General features: G+C 44.2%; 1 protein-coding gene across 1 annotated transcript in view; it reads left to right on the top strand.

The window, feature by feature from the left end:
- Nucleotides 1-15134: 15134 nt before the first annotated feature.
- CYYR1 (cysteine and tyrosine rich 1) overlaps nt 15135-17111 on the top strand; it is a 59560-nt gene continuing 57583 nt past the window's right edge. Inside the window, exon 1 of the mRNA XM_074928832.1 lies at nt 15135-15240. Coding sequence (XP_074784933.1) covers nt 15168-15240 — 73 coding nt within the window. The 5' untranslated portion in view covers nt 15135-15167. The remainder of the gene's footprint in view (nt 15241-17111) is intronic.

Below are 17111 nucleotides of genomic sequence, written 5' to 3'. Positions count from 1 at the left end.
TATAAAAAGTTGCACCTAGGGTGTATCCCATACTCTCTGTCTGTTGCTGCCTCTTTGGGGCTTTACCAAGCTTCCCAAATACCTACCATGAAGCATATATCAGCATTTTCAGAGTTATAAAAATCTGCCACAAAATTAATTTTCCTTAACATAAGAATGAAATATATTTATATGGTATTCCTTTCCTGACTAATGACAGGTTAAACATGCAATACAGCTAGTAGTAGCTCGATGTGAAAGCCTTACACTATAGGAAAAAAGAACATCCCAGCTTTTCCACTGAGATTTTTCCACTTGTTTTCAGGACCATTTCATGTAGGCTTTTATGAATTAAACTCATCCTTATTTAGCAAGTACTTATATACATGTTTTATGATTTTTTCATCTAAAGTGAACCAACATTAAGGATGGGTTTGAGCAGCCTGCTTAAGCAGGTTCTCAGTTTATATCAATTTTGAAAACATCAACACTGAAGAGTGATCTATTTTAAATAATTTCTAGAGACTTCTAAAATGTTTTATTAGACTTTATGTGTTATGTATGCAATTTAAAATGCCTTAAAATGCCACTTAAATACAGTAATTGTCTATAAAATATGCAGGACCACCATTACAAATTGATTGGTCAATGAGCAGAGATCTGTAAAGTAAACAATCTGGTAAAAGTTACAATTTTTAGGTGTTGATCCAGCAATGCTTTTAAGTACAAGCTGAAGTTTACCAGGTAGTCCCATACTAGTGGAAGTAATGAGACTATTCCTAGAAATATAAAAAATTAGGCTTTTTCATCTTTTCAGTTTTGTATGACAAAGAGTATGTCCAAATTGATGAATTCCCAGATTCATCATATCCTAGATACCTGTAAATGGCTTACAGCAATTAGACAAGTTGTTTACTGTCAGAAGGAAGTAAAGTTGTTATTTTTGACAAACAAGGAAAATACCATTGTAGATTTTAAATATTGCCTTCTCTCAGCATAATCAACTGCATTTTTATCGGGATTTTTTAAAGGTTTGTGCGGAATACAGAATTTAGATAAGATCATTTTTGAAACTATGACGATGGTGGTGGTGTAGAATTCGTTGTAGAATGTGAAGAAAGGACTGAGCAGGAATCCCTGTGCTCAAAGTAATGTGTTTTTTGTTTTTTTTTTTTTTTAACTCAGCAGAGAGAATGGCAATAAAAAAAGCAGCTCTTGTAGGAAACAGAACTTTAAAATCCAAGCCTATTAAAATCTGTAACATAACCTCCATTCTGGAAAATGTGGATGATGCTGATTCTCTTTTTTCCTCCAAATAACAAATGGCCTGGGATATATTCAGCTACATTCCAGCCTTCAGACGTGGATGCTACCATGAACTATGCATTCACTTGCACAGCATATCAGTAAAGACTTCTTTTATCCTGGTATAATAATGGAACAAACAATAAGAAAAAAAGTTTTTAAAGCTTTGGTTTTACATTCTCTGTTGGCAAGCAACAAAGATTTTTCTACTCTGAATTTTGGTTATGATGTTTCTTACTATAGCACAAGTTCATCAGCAACCTCTGTATTATCAAAAAAATCCATCTTTCTCTTACTGTCCTGTTGACAATGCAAAAAGTGTTATACATTTAATTTTATTACTTAGTGATTTATTATACCTGTAGAATTTGAACCATAAGACATAACTTACCTTCTATTACAGATTCTGTTGACATTTCTCAGCATGTCTCACAAAACAACAGTGAAGTAAGCGCTCTGTGGGTAGCTGCTATTGTCCAATTTAATTTATGGTTTGATAAACAAGGAATACAAAGGTTAGGGAGCTCACAAAGGAATTCCTTGCCACTTCTGAGAATAGCTCTCATTTTTTGCTTTCAGACCTCTGTTCCTGTCATTCTTTCTATTTCTCATTGTGGCTTCCAAAAAGTAATTGGGAATTGATCCTGTGGTTCGATATCTTCCCAGTTTACAAGTTTGCATTTATGTTTTCCTGCAGTTTGCACCTTCTACAAGCTTTGTGCATAAACATCAGGAGCCAGATCCTTATTTGGTGTAGACTGGTGTAACTGTTCAGATTTCAGTGGCTCTATGGCATTTTACAACAGCAGATGCTCTAGTCACGAATTCCAAACATAAGTGGCATGTTTCAAATATCTTTCATGAATTTAGTGGGGTTTTTTTCTGAATGCTAAAGCAGGATTTACCTAATCCTCAAGAACACTGCTTTTTTATGGGTATTTTCCATTTGTTTTTTATTATCTCGGGTGCCATCATGTCCTGTAAGGATAGCTCTGTCAAACAGGAGTTAGAATATCACTGTTTCCTGAAGGGGTCACTCCTTGACTGCTTGTCATATGGACACAGATATTAATGACTAATAATATTGCCTTTAGGATGCCAAGACAGTACTCCTTTTGAGAGTTATGGTTATGAAGACATATGTATTATACATGCCAACTGCTTTTTTAATGTTTCAGTAAAACTGCATGTGGGCAGCTGGTGTAACACAGTGGCTATAATTAAGACATCAGCTTTTTTTATAGGTAGAAATATTTTCTGTTCTGAATAGAGACAATATCAGTCGTGTGATAACTGTCTGCAAATCATAACTTTCCACTGACAACCACTTTATTGTAACTAATAACATGTAAGCTTAGGCACAGGTCGTGAAACATCTTTGAGATTACTTGTATTCATTGCTACTTTTTTTTAACCAGTGTTGTATTACTTGCTGAGTATACAACCAACAGTAAGAGAACTTTGGAGATTTTCAGGAGAGGAATTGATTAAAAATTACCTTTAATAGATTCAGTTTTCCAGCTGATTTCCCTGAAGTGACCCTCATTGGTCATCAACCAGTTACACTAATTACCTCTGATCACTGTAAACAGGTAAATGGAATTTTAAACTTGTGTTCTGTCACAGGAATGTCTGACAGGAAGAGAAATAATGAGTACAATGTAGAAGGCTGGTATCTTAGACAGACAGGAATTCCATATAGAACAAAGTGGAACAAAGAAAATGGAAAGGATATGCTCATTATATCTGTTGTGCCTTGCATAGACATCTGGCCCAATTTTGCTCTCAGAAAATCACCCAACCAGAAAAGTTTAAAAAAAAGGAAGTGACGGTTAACCCAGAGCCGTTTCCCAGTCCTCTTCAGCAGTCAATCCTGATGATTGCCAAGCCAGAGCAAGAGAAGGAGATACCATGAGCCAGATGGGAGCACGGGTGCACAACAAGGTGCCTTCTTTCGGGGGAAGTTGTGGTGTAAGGTGTTTGCAGGACTGAGCTCAGTTACAGCTGTCTATATTGACATAATGTCAGTGGTTTTCACAGGAATTGCCCTGAGTTGGTAGGAGAGTCTAGACAGCTCTCCTCTAAGTGAATTACATGATTGTATTGGTGTGTTCTAAGTAAAATCTCATACCTGTCAAATTTGGCACATGGACAAGGTAGGTGCTGAAGAGCTGTAGAGACACAGTTTTCCAACAGAATAGATTTTTAGCCGCCCAGCATCAACACATGGATATAGAGTTTCTCTATGTCCCTTCCTCCTCCATCGTCCACCTTCCTGGGACCATAAATAAGTCTGCACAGAGTGTTGCTTTCATGACATGGTGAGGACAAAGTCATGCTGGAACAGTTTTCACAAGCTGACCCTTTCTGGTGTCTGAGTAGCTTCAGAAAAAATATCCTGAGGAGTGGGAGCTGAAGTACTTGATAAAACATTGCCCCTACTGCATCCTTTGTATGTGGATTAAGACAAGAGAGAAGAATTTGCCTTTTCCCTACCCCTTATAAAAAATAGTTACTCATTGTATATTGGGTAATCCATTGTGTGATCCATTACAACAGGATAATTCTGGATAGATGCAATTAAATCTAAATATACATGGAGATGCCTTGCCTTCTGATTAAGTTGGTAATCTCTTGGCTTAATTCCTACAATCCATTCTACCAAGTCTTTCATCACTCTGAAAAGATCCTTTTTTCAGTTCCAAAATGGAATGTATATAGCTTGATTATAAGAGCCCCCCCTTATGATTATACGCCTGTGCTGTTCCAGCCCTTTGCTTTTCAGTTCCACATCTTGTGTCACCACATGACGAACTCTGCAGAATACAATTAACAGCTGTTGTGCTGCTGGCAAGGGTGACCTTGCATGAAAGTTGCCTCCAAATTCAAAAGAAAAACCTTAAAAAAATGTTAAGGGATTGAAAACCTTCCACCCCCAAAGTAAAGGCATACCATGAAAAAGTGGGCAACCGCTTGAAAATGGATCACCTGAACTGTTATGGTAGCTGGCCATAAAATTTCTAGAAATGTTTTCTTCTTCAAAAATTGTTCCTTAAACAAAAGTCTCTGAGCCTTGATCTCTGTAGGGGAGAGTGGGACCTTCAAAGACCCAAGTGTCTGGGAAGAATAAGGAAGGTACATTTGTCACTTCTTAGCCATGTTGTTAATGGTATTTTTTATTTGTATTAACAGCTCCTTGATTCCAGTAAATCCTTCTTATGGAAAGAAGTCATTGTGAGATGTCTGTGGGACATTTTTCAGAAGGGTGAGCTTTAATCTTCCATTTATTAGTCCTTGGCACTTACTTCTGAATTGCTTTGCTTTTTCTCTGTCTCCAGCCTTGTGACTTGAAGACTGTCAGATCTCAGGATTTGAGGAGAAAGCCTGTGGCCGTCTCACATAAGGGCTAGAACACAGTGCCACCACGGAAGAGGATGGGGAGAGTCTTTGACAACTGCAGTTTCTTCCTGTGAACCCAGTGTCTCCTATAGACATTGCCTCCTAGCCTTAGCCAGAAGCACTGGTTCTCCATGATGAGCATCTTGTGCTGCTCTTGTACCCAAAAGCCAGACACTCAAGAACCAGACCATACAGCTCTGGTTTACCATGCTGTCTGCTGCTGAGGAGACTTACCAGTACTCACTCTTCCGAAATCCTGCTGTTAATGTCTTGTAAGGCTTAGAAGTGAGGGTTAAGGCTTGGGATTACCCACCATCCACTCAACAGAATGACAGTAACTAGCATTAGACTGTCCCTTGTCCTCTTTCTGCAACATCCAACCACCCTTCATTTATAATATGGGTGATATGTATGAATTCTGCACTGCAGCTCAGCTTCCTTCCTCCAGATTCACTAAACTTCCAAATCACTAGTTTTTTCTGTATGCTTGTTTATCAGAACACAGGCTCATTTCCTATTTATATATATACATATACAACTATATATATGTGTGTGTGTATATATGAATGTAAAAATATTTATATATACACACATATATATAAATATATATATATATATGCACGTATGTGTGCATTTAGTGTATAGGAAAAAGAACAACATGTTCATAGCTTTTATATGGGTTTACACAATCTTTGCATTTTGAGCCAGAGCAGAGCCATAGTTCATGAAGCAGCTTTTTTCATTTATGTGTGTGGCCAGAGTGTGATAGCAAGGTATGGGCAGTTTTGTCTTAATCTTCTCACCAAAACCTGTTGATGAAACCAGTCTGTCTAAAATTTCTAGTGCTGTATTTGGGATGTCATTCATGACTTCACTTGAAGGGGCAGTTTAGGATCATTTAGATTAAAATCTTGCTTCTGTCACTGACTTCTCATAGTGGATTAGAATAGTCCTGTAGCCTCTCTTCCTTACAGACCAGGGAGGAGAACACCACTGTAAGAATACTGACAATATTTTTATTCTAATATCCTCTACTTCATGGAGATCAATACAAAGACACTTGTAAAGAGCATTGAAAACAGGAGACACATGTTGTTCAGCTGAGCTTTTTTGGGAAGCTGAAAAACATCTAATAATTGTGAGGATGTGTTTTTCCCCTGCCGTTTATTAATACAAATCACTTGTTTCTATTGCCAGTTCTAGTGAACTAGCAAGCTGCCAAGGTGCTAATGAGCATACAGTCTGAATAGTAATTCCAGTGCCACTGGCCATGATGATTAGGAACATTGCTGAATATAGATGGTGCTGTCTTGACCCTTCTCTCTCCCTCCAACTTGAATGAGTTCTACCCAGCTCCAAAACATTTGTCATCTTCTTTAATTGAAAAGTTTAGAACATTGTGTTTTGTTTTTCAATGAAAGCACGCTGCCACTTCTGAAACCAGCCTTATGTAAGACAGAGTAATAGCCAAAGAGTTGCTTTCACATCCTGAAGTTCAGGGAGGGAAGAGCAACTGCATTTTGTCTAGAGTAACTCAAACACTGAAGCTAATAAAAGTAGCCACTTTCAGACATCTTTCAGATATGTGGCTTTGAGCCCTTTCATAGTTGCAGAATTGTGATTATGGTAGCTGGGTTTCCTTCTCTTCCTCACTACCCTCACCACTCCTCATTTACCACTGCTGTGCCTCATATCAATCTATATATAAGAACTTGAGGTGTAGACATACAGGCCAAAACAATTTTGAAAGGCAAGGCACTGAGTCCAACTAACAGGGACAGGGTTCTTTCCTGTATGAGAGTTTAATAACATAATGTTACCAGATACAACTGTCCTGTTTCAATCCATGGAAACAGGATACTGAATGGAATGACCAGGCCCATTCACACAGGGTATCTGTTGGGGCAGTGGTGTTCCACCATCATTTCCATGAGCAGCATGTTGGACTGCCATCCTTTCAGACCACCTATGCCTATATTCCCTTAGGCTTCAAGAGTAAAAGTTCAGCTTTCTCCAATGTAGTGGTTCCTGTCAAGTCATGCAATGTTCACAAGCACTGGGAGCCACGTATATTTTCATAGAATCATAGAATCATTCAGGTTGGAAAAGACCCTTGGGAACATCGAGTCCAACCATCAGCCCTACTCTACAAAGTTGTCCCCTACACCATATCCCCAACATCTCATCTAAATGACCCTTAAACACATCCAGGGATGGTGACTCCACCACCTCCCTGGGCAGCCCATTCCACTGTCTGACCACTCTTCCTGTGAAAATTTTTTTCCTGATGTCCAGTCTAAACGTCCCCTGTTGCAGTTTAAAGCCATTCCCCCTTGTTCTGTCACTAATCACCTGTGAGAAGAGACCAGCACCAACCTCTCTCCAATGTCCTTTCAGGTAGCTGTAGAGAGTGATGAGGTCTCCCCTCAGCCTTCTCTTCCTCAAACTGAACAGTCCCAGCTCCTTCAATCGCTCCTCATAGGATCTCTTCTCCAGGCCCTTTACCAGCTTCATTGCCCTCCTCTGCACTTGATCCAGCACCTCAATATGTCTCTCATATTGAGGTGCCCAAAACTGGACACAACACTCCAGGCATGGCCTCACCAGTGCAGAGTACAGGGGGACTGTCACCTCCCTACTTCTGCTGGTCACACTATTTCTAATACAAGCCAGGATGCCGTTGACTTTCTTGGCCACCTGGGCACACTGCTGGCTCCTGTTCAGCTGCCTGTCAATGAGAACCCCCAGATCCTTCTCTTCCAGACAGCTCTCCAGCCACACCTCCCCAAGCCTGTAGCGATGCAGGGGGGTGCTGTGGCCCAAGTGCAGGACCTGGTACTTGGCCTGGTTGAAACTCATCCTGTTAACATTGGCGACTGATCCAATCTATCCAAGTCATTTTGTTGTAACCATAAGGATTAAAAGGATGTTCTACAAAAGATGGCCTTTCGAAAATAGCAAACAGCTCTCTTCGCTCAGGCAAATATGTAAGAGCACTACGGAAGACTACCTGTTTCAACCCTTGTAACTGTACGCTAGGGACTAAAGGATTGGCAGAATAACTATTTCCTCCCTCCTAAAGAATAACTATTTCCTCTCTCCTAAATGTAACAAGCCACAATTCCTACCCACTGGCTCCATTTGCCACCAGTCTTAGATGGTTTCTGCTACTTGATATTTCATCTTTATTCAAGAAAATAAGTGTATCAATTTGTAATCCATTTTACCAGGAGACTGAAATGAATAATCTATAGTCTGTTTCTATAGAACGTTTTCCTGTACAGATCTGTTTAGCAAAGAATAAAAGTAAATTTAGCAATATTTTTCACAATGACAAAGTTCTCTGAAGGTCACAAATACCAGCCAACCATCAGTAATTACAATGGAATACGGGAACTTGAGGCCACTCACCTTATGTGCTGGATGCTGCAGGAAAAGGTGACATTTGGCTGTTTGCACTGTACATTTCTTAGGAAAAATCATTTCAGTAGGTTCATTATATGAGGGGTGAAAAATTTCCAAACCCAAAGACCTTCCTACCACTCCTTCATTCTGCTCTTATAATAGGTGCTAACTAACAAACTGAAATAATACATGATGTATTGGGAAAACAGAAGATAGAGCAGACTTTGTAAGAGAAAATGTACCATACCAGACAGAGCTGTTCTTTGGACTCTAACACATCCTTCACCGCCAACTGCTGATCCTGTGAAACCTATCTACCTAACCCCAACATAAACTTTTAAAATTCCACTCAGCACCAAATGGTGGTGGTGTGACTGTGCTCCAAATGATTCTGTTTTAAAAAGCATTCTGTTTGGAGCAGGAACTTAAAGTTCACTAAGATCATTGTTTCTTAAGAGGGGACATTCATTTCCTTCTCATAAATAGTTCTTTAATGTTAGCCGTGTTTACAGAGGTTTTGCTTTGTTTGCATTGAATGTAACAGAGGCCAACACTTCCTCTGAAGTTTATGACATAGTAATATATACTTGTAAACAAGCAACTTTATTAAAGAGAAGATAATATTTAGTAATTTCTAAATGCTTTCTACAAGTATTTTATATCATTTTAAAATTCCAGGCCAAATTCTTAGGTGTAGCATCCCTGAATCAATGTGAGAGAGAGCTTTAACTCATATTCATGGTTCCCTGAATCCCGTTCTGCTGGATTTTTCCTAAGGCAGAAAACTGAGTATTAGAGTAATGCTAAATCTTGGCTGCTGGTAATAACCCCTGACAAACTATAGGGATTTACTGCTTTCTGGGGTACATCACTTTTCATGGTACAGAGATAATTTGGTACAGAGCTCTCCATACTATTCCAGTGCTTCCCTACGTAACTGAAGGTTTGGCTGATCATTTAAAAGGCTCTATAGAAGGAATGTGAAAAATAACAGTGACCAAGACATTGATACCACATTTTAGCTTGGTAATCTCCAGATTGTTGCTCATCCCTTTACATACCTTCCTCACTGACTGTCATTCTAAAAAGGGATGCTGTTCACAAAAACTTACCATTGTCCCCTAAAACTATGTGCAGGATAAAATTTTCCAAATAAAATTCCTGAAATTTAAAGAAAAGAAAAAAAAAAGGAGGATTATTAGATGATAAACTAGCTCTCAGTACCTTTTACTTTGATAGTTAACTCATTTCAACCACGGATTTTATGTAATGACTGTTTAATACCTAATGCTTAGTTTCAAAAGGAAATAAAAATCTACTTTGGGTTAAGTTCTTATATTTCTGATTTTGATCCAGTAAAATCATACATCGTCAAAAGCAATATAGATATTTAAGAAAGACTATTTCATTACTCAGATTCTGAATTCTCATACTGAATTATGAAAAAAATTGATTGATTGAGAGGGAGGGGATTTGGAGGAGAAAACCCATCAATGCTGACATCTAAACCCAAGACTTCCATGGTTAGTGAATTTTCCCCAGATGTCGTTGCTGTTTGCTAAGCTTCACCAAGCACTACTGATTAGTTTATTAAAGAAATGTTTCATTAAGGAAACCAATAAAGCACACACAAATGCCTGTATTTTTAAATAGTGTTTATCAAGCCTGAATGGAATTCAGCCTTTCAGCAGATGCCTACTGTTGGCATACGTTTATAAATCACTGGTGCTCTATCAGAAAGGATACAGTGTTTTTGAGACACTCCTTGCTCTTAATAGAAATAATGGGAAAGGTGTTCCACTATTCCCTTCCTGTAGGCAAATGCCTGAAGATGGTATGAATAGGGAAATTTCTGACTTGCAAATAATTAAAAAACATCTACTTATCTTCTGCTCTGTTGCCTTGAGCTTTTCTGTAGGCAAAACGTAGGTAAAGATTCCACTAGCTTTTACACAAGTTTACAAAAATAACGTATTTCTACCTATAGAATTATTATATTCTGTAGAACATAACCACTATACTGCAGAGATTTCATCTACCTTATCATGGTAGATACAGCTGAAGGGGCCATAAGATATGTTGAAGGGGCCATAAGATATGTTGGTTGCTGCCTAGGAATAATAGCATTCCTGCATTATGCTTTTTGAGCTTTACACAGCAACAGGGAGAAGTGTTGAGTGCATTCCTCATGTGACAGAGACCAGCAGTCTGCGCAGAGAAGAACGAGGCTGTCTCATAGTCTTCTAGGAGCTCTGTGATAAATTCTCCAGCGTCAAAGATAGTGGCAGAAATCAGAAACCCTGAAGGAGATAATAAAGTGGCTTCTGTGGAGATAAGTAGCAATGTAATGACAGACAACATTTTTGAAAAAGAAAGCAAGCATGTATTTTTTTGTGTTATAGTCATTAATAGTGTATGTGTAACTATATGCCAATACTACAATAGACCTGATGCATGCTAATTGAGTGGTCAGGAAAAGACATGGCACTCTGTCAAAGGAAGACAGAGTTTGATATTGAAAATCCATTTCAATATTGCATTTAGTATTCAGGCCATCCTCAGAAAAAGATTTAGCAGAAAGACCATCCCAAAGTGGCAATGAAACTGATTAGAAGTGCAAAGAGATCTCCCTTTAAAGGAGGAGAAAAGATTAAGGCTTTTTGACTAGTGGCGAGATAAGCAAATTGAGACAGAGGGAAATCAGAAATTAAAAGCCTGATCCAGCTAAAAGTGGAGTCATTGGGAAGCCTTTTATTAACCTCAACAGAGTTGGAGTATGCCCTCTGTCAGCTAATCCTGGTTGTTCTCTCATGGTACAGGAAAAGAGAAAATATTAAATGAAATGCACAATGAAATTACATTTGCCATTGGAAGTACAGTGTATCTGCTGCACTCCCTGCCTCTGGACACTGACACAAACAACCTACAGGAAAACAACGGTGATATTTACACTTCTCCCAGGTACCGGAGCAGATACAGGCACCACTCCTGACTGAGAACCGCACAGCTGAATCTTGCAAAGCTGTCAGGAGAAGGTGGTGCTCGGACGTGGCTAACACTCAGAAGATGAAACTATCCCTCCGTGCCATTACAGGATAACATGGGGCAGAGCTGAACAGACATCCTCTTGGCCACCCCTCTTTCCAGAATCAGCTGTTTGCCCTACTCAGCAGTTCCCCTGCTGCTGCAAAGTGTGTCCAGGCTCTTTTGGAGGTTCTCCAAAGTTAGTCAGCTTCTTAAAAGCTGGGAAACATGTAGAAGACTTGTCATTCCTCATGTTGAGCCAGTTAGCTGCTGAGTTTGACAATAGACATCTTTAGTATGGATATAAAGTATCCTGCTAATTGTTTTGAAGTGATTTCTCTAGAGGTAGTCTAGAGGTAAAGAAGTTTAAATGCTTGTCCTAAGCATGTGCCTTTCCCCCTATTAAGTCTCCTCTAGTGCTCTACATGTGATAATTACTGTTTCTAAACTGCTAATTAAGCTTCTGGAGACAGAGATGCCTGATTATAGTGAGTTTCAAAACAGTAGTGCTCTGGGAGCGGGATTTTCTCCTTGAACTGTGCCTGAAAATTAGCACTTCAGGGCTTGTACACTTAACATAATGTTATCAGTCCTGCATGCTTTTCAAAATCATCTTTCAAAAAATATTTCTGATAAGAGATGATTTTGCCATCATGTGGTACTGATACGGAGTTTTATAAGGAGTACTGTTGAGGCTGGGATCTTAGCTGTAATCTTTTGGGGTTTTTTGCTATGAATAAGTCTTCCTTTAAAATCTCTTTCTGAGAAAACAAAAGAGTTTTTGGTCCCAGAAGGCCCTCACCCCAGCACAACCAGACGATACCTCCCTGATATTGTTCTCCTTCTTCTTAGCTTTCTACAAATGTCCTCCTGTGATGCTGGAAGCAGTGGAAAGAGGGCAGAGTAGGAGACAAGATGAGCACGCCTTCTTCCAGCAGATTTCTTCATTTTCAGAACAGACAGTAGAGCTGGAATGATGAGTAGGCCCAGGGCTACGCTCCCTCTTCTGGGTGCTCTTCTGACCCGTGACAGCCCATAACAGGAGCCACACCACACTGCCCCAGGCTTTCTTACACCAGTTTACTCACGAGGGTGGGTTAGGGACTGATAACACAATGCCAGAGGATGAATTTTGTGAATTTTCCCAAACCCCCTTCTCTGGCAGGTGCACCCCCCTGACAAGGCTAGAAACTTCACGACTGTTGGAAAACTAGCACTTGGGATTTGGGAATCAGGCTGCCCAACCAGCAGGGTGAAGTTGCACGGTGACTGTGGTCAGGAGATGGGCCCTCTGCCAGTGAAATACTTCAGTCAAAAGAAACTTTTAGACTGTTAACCATATATGAGCAGAGATCAGCTTCAATCACATACAAATGGAGCTCTGCAGGAGAGCCATTTATTGTCCGTCTTCCTCAGAGTAGTGGGGCAGCAGCTGGGGACTCTGAGCTTGTGGTGGGATGTCACCTAAGGAAACTCCTCAAGGTTGAGAGCTCTCATCTTACAGGTGAGCAATCGCATGCTTTGAGTCATCATCCCAAGCTTAGGATCCTAAATGAGAATGTTGGGTGATTTTGATTAGAATAGACTTCATTTCTAGTTTGTCACCAGTTAATAAATTTTCCTCAAAGTAATTTTCTTTGTCACCCACCTAAATTGATTTTGTAAGCCTCCACGACACCTCCTCTCTTCCAAAAAAAAGAAAAATCCACTGGAGGAGGCAGGTAAAACCTGGGATTGAAAGTTTCTCATGGATTATTTTCAACATTAATTTGAAGATATATTCCCCTTTGTCAGATGGACCTTTCAATCGTTTGTCCAAAGGAGAGTACTTGGGAAGTAATAATTAGTGCTGGGGAGTGTTAGAGAGGTTCAAAGGACTTGTCCCCTGCTGACAGGAAAAAGTAACAGCTACAGAAGGTCCATAAGGTTGTTATGTGCAAATCAGTACTCAAGTCAAGCATGCTACGCTGGCTTATAACTATTTGGCAATTTTACCCAATATTTTTGGGAAATACTGAAGTGTGACTTGCTGAGAGCTATGAAGGGGAGGGGACTGCAAGGGAAGGAATCAACAACAAAAATGGAAGAACAGAAAATAAATGCCAGCAAAAGGCTTTTCTAAGACAGGCTGTCAAGGTGATTAAAGATGATTAATTAAAATGAAAAACCTGGAGATGTCAGAGATTCTGGGAGTTATCTACCAGATCTGAGTCTCCTCTATCTGACAATTTTTTTCCTTTACTACCAATGCTATCTATTGGCAAAAGCATATTACTTTTTCAAGCTTTTGTTCAGGGACAAACTGTGGCCTGTGACCAGATGAAGACACAGGGAGCAGATGTAATTTCCTTTGAAAGTAAGTTACCCACCTGGTCTGAGTTTTACTCTCAGCAGCTTACACACAACTGAAATTTCCTTTTATACATTTAATTCAGGCTGCTTCATAAACTAAGGGATACACACTGCAGGGTAGTTAAACACATGAAAAGTTGTTTTTCTTTGTTGACGCTCAGGTTCTGTTTGCATTTAAAAAAAACACTCAGCTGTGCATTGATAAACAAAACAACCGGCTTTCAAGTGATTTGGCTTGGTGGTTTGGGGTTTTGTTGTTGTTACTGTAGAATAGCTAAACCCTTTAGAAAAATTTCATACATGTTTCTGTGTCAGCCTTCCCCTCTAAGCTGCCAGCAGCAGGAAGCCCTTTATGAGCAGAAACACCTGTGGATGTTTCTCATTTTTGTGTGCATACTTCAACCTTTCAAAGGGCATTCCTCGACTTGCAGCTCTTCATGCAAAGTCAGAACTAACCCTTTTGTTTTGCGAGACCACAGGGTGAATATTTTGGCCTCTGGGCCCTGTCTGTGGGAATTCTCGCACAGAGTTAATTATGGCACCATTTAAACAGTTATCAAAAATAACTCTTGAAAAATACTTCAGAGAGAGGACAGTTCTGGCCTGTTCATGGAAAATCTCTAATACTGAACAGCACGGAAAAGCACATTTGGGGTTTCTAGCCAGCAGCGCGGTCAGGCCGTGGCTGCCTGCAGCAGCGGCCTGTGGAGCCAAGCATGGGCAGAGCGTGGTGGGCACAGGGCAGAGGCAGCAGCAGGCACAGGGCAGAGCATGGCAGGCACAGGGCAGAGCATGGCAGGCACAGGGCAGAGCACGGTGGGCACAGGGCAGAGGCAGCAGCAGGCACAGGGCAGAGCATGGCAGGCACAGGGCAGAGCACGGTGGGCACAGGGCAGAGGCAGCAGCAGGCACAGGGCAGAGTGTGGCAGGCACAGGGCAGAGGCAGCAGCGGGCACAGGGCAGAGCACGGTGGGCACAGGGCAGAGGCAGCGGCGGGCACAGGGCAGAGCACGGTGGGCACAGGGCAGAGGCAGCGGCGGGCACAGGGCAGAGCGCGGTGGGCACAGGGCAGAGGCAGCAGCAGGCACAGGGCAGAGCGCGGTGGGCACAGGGCAGAGGCAGCGGCGGGCACAGGGCAGAGGCAACGGTGTGGGCAGCAGCCCGGTTGGGCTGTCACCGCAGCCATGATGGCTGGCACCCCAGCTTTGCCACAGTGCGCCCCATCCCTCGCACTGACTCTGTTCATGCGCTTGCAAGCAAATCACGATTTTAATCCCGGTTTACAAACGATCACGATTTTAATCCCAGCGGAAAAGCCCCTCGAATACAGTCTCTGATCGAGGCAGCGGGAGAAGGAGGAGGAGGACGGGCGCAGCCTTTCCCGCCCCTTCGGGGCTCCCCCCGCGGGTCGGGGCCCGGCCGAGCGGGGCCGAGGCGGACAAAGGCGGCGGGAGGCGGGGAAGCGTGAGGGGCCGCGCCGCGACGGGGCGGCCCCGCCGCCGCCACCCACGGCGCCGCCGGGGCGGCCCCGGCGCCGCCGGGGGGCAGCGGGCCCGGCCCGACCCCGACGGCGCCGCCCGCCGCCGCCACCCTCTCCACCCCACCCCACCCCGGCCCGGCCCGGCCCGGCCCGGCCCGCCGCCTCCCCCGGCCCGCCTCCGCGCCGCGACGGGGCGGTCGGCGGCTCCGCGCCCGCCGCCGGCATGGAGGCAGCGGGGCGCCCCGCCTGGGGGGTGCTGCTCCCCCCCTTCCTCCTCCTCCTCCTCCTCCTGGCAGGTCAGCGGGGCCGAGCGGGTGCGTGGGGCAGGGGGGAGGCGCGAAGCCGCAGGCAGCGGGTGCGAGCGGGGCCGGGAGGGCGGCGAGGGCCGGGGCCGGCGGCGGCCCCCGCGCAGCCCCCCGCCGGCAGCCTCCGCGGGCGGCGGGGCCCGGCGGTTTAAGGCAGACGGAGGGGCTTTTCCGTGTTGTCGGTGGGTGAGCGGGCAGCCGGAGGTGGAAGAAGCTCTCCGGGATGTCCCGGCTGACCTCCCTCGGCAGGGTGTGCGGCGTGCGGGTCCCTCGCAGGCTGCGGGAGGTTTCACCCGCGCTCCTCGGGAGGGACCCCCTGAGGTGCCTTGGCCCCGCGGCCCCGGGCAGGGCGAGGGCCCCGCTCGGTACCGGCGGGTTTGGTGGGCAAGCGGGGGTGAGAGCTCTGCTGGTGCCGGTGGAGCAGGTAGCTGTGCTTCTCGGGCCCGTTGGGGGTAGAAGGGGAGGCACAAGCGCTCCTGCCAAAACCGGGTAACGGTGCAAAAGCCCGAAGCTGCTGGCGTGGGGAGTCCTGCAAGGGTGACAGGGCAAATGCATGGGGAGTCCCAGACGTGAGCACGGTGGTCGCCCCCCGTTGCTGCACCTTCACAGCCGGACCCATGCCAGCCACTGGCCTCCCCTCTCTGTCTGGAGATTGCCGCTGGGGAGGCTAGCCTTTAGACTGGTGGGTCAGGTGTTCCGCTTTTGTGTGTGTGTGTTTCATTAATACAGGGGTAATTGCACTGGTTTAAGACTCAGTGGCATAACCTGACCCGTGTGCTGCACTGCACCGCCCTCTCTGGCCCTCACCCTCGCTTGGTGCTTGTGTTCAAGCAGAGACCAAACACGGGCAGGCTCAGAGAGCTGACCTAAAATCCAATGAGCAAGATGAAGGTTTTGGGATGGAAGCAGCATGATCCCCTCACTACACAGTCAGTGTGCGAAGGAGCCTAGGTGCGAGGTGGGAACTTGCAGCCAGAGGTGCGGTGGGAATGGGAACCCAGCAGCAGCTGAGATGAGGGTAGGGTCGCCCGGGTCCTGGCATGCCAAAAGTTGGGCCAGCACAGATGAAAGGCAGTTAACAGGAATGGAGAGTGGGAACCCCTTAGCATGATCTGCTGCCTGGGGAAGAGAAGCTGCAGAGTATTGGGAATGCAAAAGCATAGTTTGCTATCTTTGTTTTCAAGTCTCTGCTGTGCCAGCATGTGTGTGACCAAAGAGGTCACGAAGGGTGATGGTGTGTGGAGTAGGGAGTCCATTTGGATTCATCCAGGCTGCAGCTGATGCCCTGGCAATGGGAAAGGAGAGCCAGGATGAGACTGAGGAAGCATGGGATCCCTGAGGACGTTTTTACAGTGCAGTGGCAGTACCCGGAAACTGTACAGTGTTATTTACTTGGGGGGACCTGACTTAGGGCTTTGAAAACACAGAGTCACGACAGCACAAGAGGTCAATACCTTTAAAATAGCTTCTTACAGCAATGAAAGGATATGTATTCTTCCATGCTTCTTAACTGTGAATAGCTCTCTTACTGTTGTTTCACAATTTGCCTTGTTCCTCAGTCCAGCAGACCATCGCTGCTGGCAACATCTGTGGCCCCAGCTGGGCAGGGGCATCTTTGGCAGCGGGGAAGAGAGGGCACCGCTGGCCCCATGCTCGGCGCCACCATGCCACGCTGGCCACGGCCCTGGAGCTGAAGCGGAGCAAGGGGAGCTGCTGCCAGCTGGCAGGGGATGAGGGAGCCCCAGGCAGCTCTAATTTACACCCAGGGCTGGGGCTAGGCAGGGACTGGGGCAGGTAGTCAGTTCCCAGACAGCTTGCTTCTCTCCTGCAGCTCAGCAAGACAGGCAGTCTGGCCTCAGGTT

This window comes from Athene noctua, chromosome 1 (assembly GCF_965140245.1).
Source record: "Athene noctua chromosome 1, bAthNoc1.hap1.1, whole genome shotgun sequence".
Lineage (NCBI taxonomy): Eukaryota > Metazoa > Chordata > Aves > Strigiformes > Strigidae > Athene > Athene noctua.
The sequence above is the reverse complement of the archived record's forward strand: the minus strand, read 5'-3'. Positions and strand labels throughout refer to the sequence as shown.